At 35.8% G+C, this 4,330-nt stretch overlaps 1 protein-coding gene across 1 annotated transcript in view; it reads right to left on the bottom strand.

Moving 5' to 3' along the window:
* Positions 1-4,330, bottom strand: part of COL19A1 (collagen type XIX alpha 1 chain) — a 537,038-nt gene that overhangs the window by 427,929 nt on the left and 104,779 nt on the right. The window contains exon 5 of the mRNA XM_007945183.2: positions 780-1,055. Coding sequence (XP_007943374.1) covers positions 780-1,055 — 276 coding nt within the window. The remainder of the gene's footprint in view (positions 1-779; positions 1,056-4,330) is intronic.

The raw sequence follows: 4,330 nt of genomic DNA, 5'->3' as shown, positions 1-4,330 counted from the left end.
AGAGGAGCTCTGGTGGTGTAATGCCTAAGGCATTTGACTACTAACCAGAAGGCTGGTGGTTCAAACCCACCACCCAGTCCTCGGAAGGAAGGTTGGGCAATCTACTTCTGTAGTGATAACCACCTTGGAAACCTAAGGATAGGTCTTCAAAAATTATAGACTTTCTTCTCTAGGGAAATCAATAATCTATATTATCGTTGTATCGAATATAATTTTAAAAGGACATTTTTATCTGAAAGGGTATACTAGCCAATTTTTCTCAGACAACTGCTGGATACATTTATGGCTGTGTAGCAGTCCAATAGAACCCTAAGAAACCACTATAGTCTTATTTAAAAAATAGTCTGCAATGCAAAGCAATTACTGTTCTGAGGATGAATAAGTAGCCTATTGTTCTTGAATGAAAACATCAGATAATCTGGAATCATTTAATTTAAAGTTGATCTTTTTCCAGTCCTTTCAATTCAAAACATATGAGCTTAAACTAAACTTACTTTTTGTATCATATTTAATTCTTACTGAAATTTAATTTTAATAATCTTATATCTTTAAGGCATGACCTAATTCTTTTAAAGCCAAAGGCTGGAGAAAATGGGTGAAAGTAGATAGCAGATAATAACATATGAAATACCATTATATTTCTGATGGCAAATTACTTAAAACAGTGTCTAGGAGGGAATGTATCATATAGTAATTAAATGAAGGACCTTCTAATAATACATTTTGTTTTAAATTAGAAACATTACTAGCTGTCTTTCACAACCGACATCACAACTTACGTCCACAGGCTTGCCGTCTGGAGCTCGTGCAGCAATTATTGTCCTTCCATGAAAGTCAACAGTGTCCTTTTCATCAGTCTGCCTTCTCGCAATTAAATTGCAATCCATATACAATGAAATGACCTGGGACTGTATACTGATGCCAAGTTTATGCCATTGACGATCAAACAAAGGACGAAGTTCTCGATTTCTAAAGATGTACTTCAACACATCTCCCTCGACAGCACTGAACATAAATTCTACTAACTTCTTTCCACCATCAACAACTATAGAAACCTGGATAAATACAAATTATCTTTAAATATTTGAAACTAAATTTCAAAATTATTAAAATACACAAGTAAAACTCAAGATGCATTTTAGTATTACTGATGCATTTACTAAAATGTTTTAAGTGACTCCTGTTTTCTATAGATTTGTTAACATAAAATGAACAGCAAACACCCAGTTACAGAAATTATTTAGATATGGGAACAGCTATGATAATATATGTATTCAGTATGAGTAATTAAATATTACTAGTTTAAGAAGATTAAGAATATGATAATTTCACTTAGCATGGAAACTATGATCAACTTCTTTGAACTTTGATCATTCTAATAGTGCAGAGAAAATGTATTTCTTAAAGGAGATGCTCTTTCCTTTCAACTCATCTTCCTCTCATAAAATTGTGACTATATTAACAGATGGAAATATGGGTGAAAATAAAAAACGTTTAAATTGATATATATAGAAGGGAACACAACCGTTAAATACCAATGAGTCATTTTGCAGTTAATCCTCCCTCCCCAGTGTCCACACCCCCTCCTTTCAGTACAGATACCATCTCTGCCACAAACCTTCCAGATTCCTGCCTCTAGTTTTGTTGAGCTGTCCTTTCTATACACTCTTAGTCTTCACTCTACTCTGAGTTTACCTCTATTGCTGTATTTATGACACTGCTATAATATGCTGTACTATACTATACTGGTCTCATATGAGCTCTGGTGGCGTAGTGCGTAAGGCACTTGACTGCTAACCAGAAGGCTGGCATTTCAAACCCACCACCCACTCCTCAGAAAGAAGATTGGGCAATCTACTTTCATAGTGATACTGCCTTAGAAGCCCAAGCAGGGGTCTCTGTGAGTTGGATCCAACTGATGGTACATAACAATAACAACATATTGTTCTAGTAGATGATATTTTAGATATGCTCCCTGAGAACAGGAATTATGGTCTTATCCTTATCACTACATAGAGTCTAAGATAAAATGTGTTCAATCAATGTTTATTGGCAGAATATTTAAATGTCACTTCTAATTCACCAAGGATTGTCCAAGAAAACAGTGAATAGCTTCAAATATATATCTATATCTATAGATATAGATATATATATAGATATATAATATAAGAGATGGCTGTTGTTGTTAGTTGCTGTCAAGTTGATTCCGACTCATAGTGACTCCGTATGTAGCAAAATGAAACACTGCCCACTCCTGCACCATCCTCACAATCGTTGCTATGCTTCAGCCCATCCTTGCAACCTCTATGTCAATCCATTTCATTGAGGGTCTTCTCCTTTTTTGGTAACTCTGTACTTTATCAAGTATGATATCCTTCTCCAGGGACTGGTTTCTTCTGACTATATGACCAAAGTACATAAAATGAAGCCTGACCATTCTTGCTTCTAAGGAGCATTCTGGCTGTACTTCTTCCAAGACAAGACAGATCAGTTGGTTTTTCTGGCAGTCCATGATATTTTCCATATTCTTCAACAATACCACAATTCAAATGCATCAATTCTTCTTTGGTCTTTCTTTTTAATTCTCCAGCTTTCACATGCATAAGAGGCTATTGAAAACACTATGGCTTGGGTCAGACACACACCTTAGTCTTCAAATTAACATCTTTGCTCTTAAACACTTTAAAGAGGTCTTTTCAGCCCATCTGCTCACTGCAATATGTCACCTGATTTCTTTTTTTTGAGCTGTCCATGACTGTTGATTGTGTATCCAAGTAAAATGAAATCCCTGACTACTTCAGTCTTTTCTGCATTTATCATGGTGTTGTTCACTGGCCCCATTATGAGGATTTTAGTTTTCTTTATGTTCAGGTGTAATCTATACTGAAGGCTTTAGTCTTTGATCTTCCTCAGAAGTGCTTTAAGCACTCTTCACTTTCAGCAAGCAAGATTGTGTCATTTGCATATTGCAGATTGTTAATGAGTCTTCCTTCCATTGTGATGCTGGATTCTTCATATAGTTCAGCTTCTAAGATTATTTGTTCAGCATACAGACTGAATAAGTATGGTGAAAGGATGCAACCCTGATGCATACCTTTCCTGATTTCAAACCATGCAGTATGCCCTTGTTCTATTTGAACAACTGCTTCTTGATCTATGTGTAGGTTCTCAAGAGCATAATTAAGTGTTCTGGAATTCCCATTCTTGATAATATTATCCATAATTTATCATGATCCAAACAGTCAAATACCTCTGCATAGTCAATAAAATACAGGTAAACATCTTTCTAGTATTCTCTGCCTTCAGCCAAGATCCATCTGACATTAGCAGTGCTATCCCCCATTCTACATCCTCTTCTGAATATGGCTTGAATTTCTGGTGGTTGTCTATTGATGTAACCATTTTTAAATTGTTTTCAGCAAAATTTTACTTGCATGTGATATTAATGATATTGTTCGATAATTTCCACATCCTGTTGGATCACCTTTCTTTGGAATGGGCACAAATATGGATCCCTTACACTCCATTGGCCAGGTAGTTGTCTCTCAAATTTTTTGGCATAGAAGAGTGAATGCCTCCTGCACTGCATCCATTTGTTGTAACATTTCAATGGGTATCCTGTCAATTACTGAGGCCTTGTTTTTTCAATTCCTTTAGTGTAGCTTGGACTTCTTCCTTCAATACCATTGGTTCTTGATCATGTACTACCTACTGAAATGGTTGAATGTTGAACAATTCTTTCGGTATGGTGACTGTGTTTTCCTTCCATCTTCTTCAATGCTTCCTGCAATGTTCAATATTTTGCTCATAGAATCTTTCAATATCACAACTTGAGGTTGAATTTTTTCTTCAGTTCTTTCAGCTTGAGAAATGCTGAGCACATTCTTCCCTTCAAGTTTTCTAATTCTAGCTCTTTGCACATTTCATTTTAATACTTTATTTTGTCTTCTCAAGCTACCCTTTGAAATCTGTTCTGCTCTGTTATTTCATCATTTCTTCCACTTGCTTTAGCTACTCTCCATTCAAGAGCAAGTTTTAGAGTCCCTTCTGACATCTATTTTGGTCTTTTCTTCCTTTCCTGTCTTTTTAATGACTCTTTGATTTTTTTCATGTATAATGTCATTGATGTTATCCCACAACTCATTGGCCTTTGTTTTTTGGTGTTCAATGCATCAAATCCACTCTTCAGATGGCCTCTCAATTTAGGTGGGATATACTCAGGGTAATATTTTTGCTATTTTGGATTTGTTCAGAGATGATTTTGTTGTTGTTGTTGTTATGTGCCGTTGAGTCAGACCTGACTCATAGCGACCCCTCCTTGGGTTTCCGA

This window comes from Orycteropus afer, unplaced genomic scaffold (assembly GCF_000298275.1).
Source record: "Orycteropus afer afer isolate SDZICR_OR568_19922 unplaced genomic scaffold, OryAfe1.0 scaffold00133, whole genome shotgun sequence".
NCBI classification, from domain to species: domain Eukaryota; kingdom Metazoa; phylum Chordata; class Mammalia; order Tubulidentata; family Orycteropodidae; genus Orycteropus; species Orycteropus afer.
Note: the sequence above shows the minus strand (reverse complement) of the source record. Positions and strands in the feature narration are given on the sequence as shown.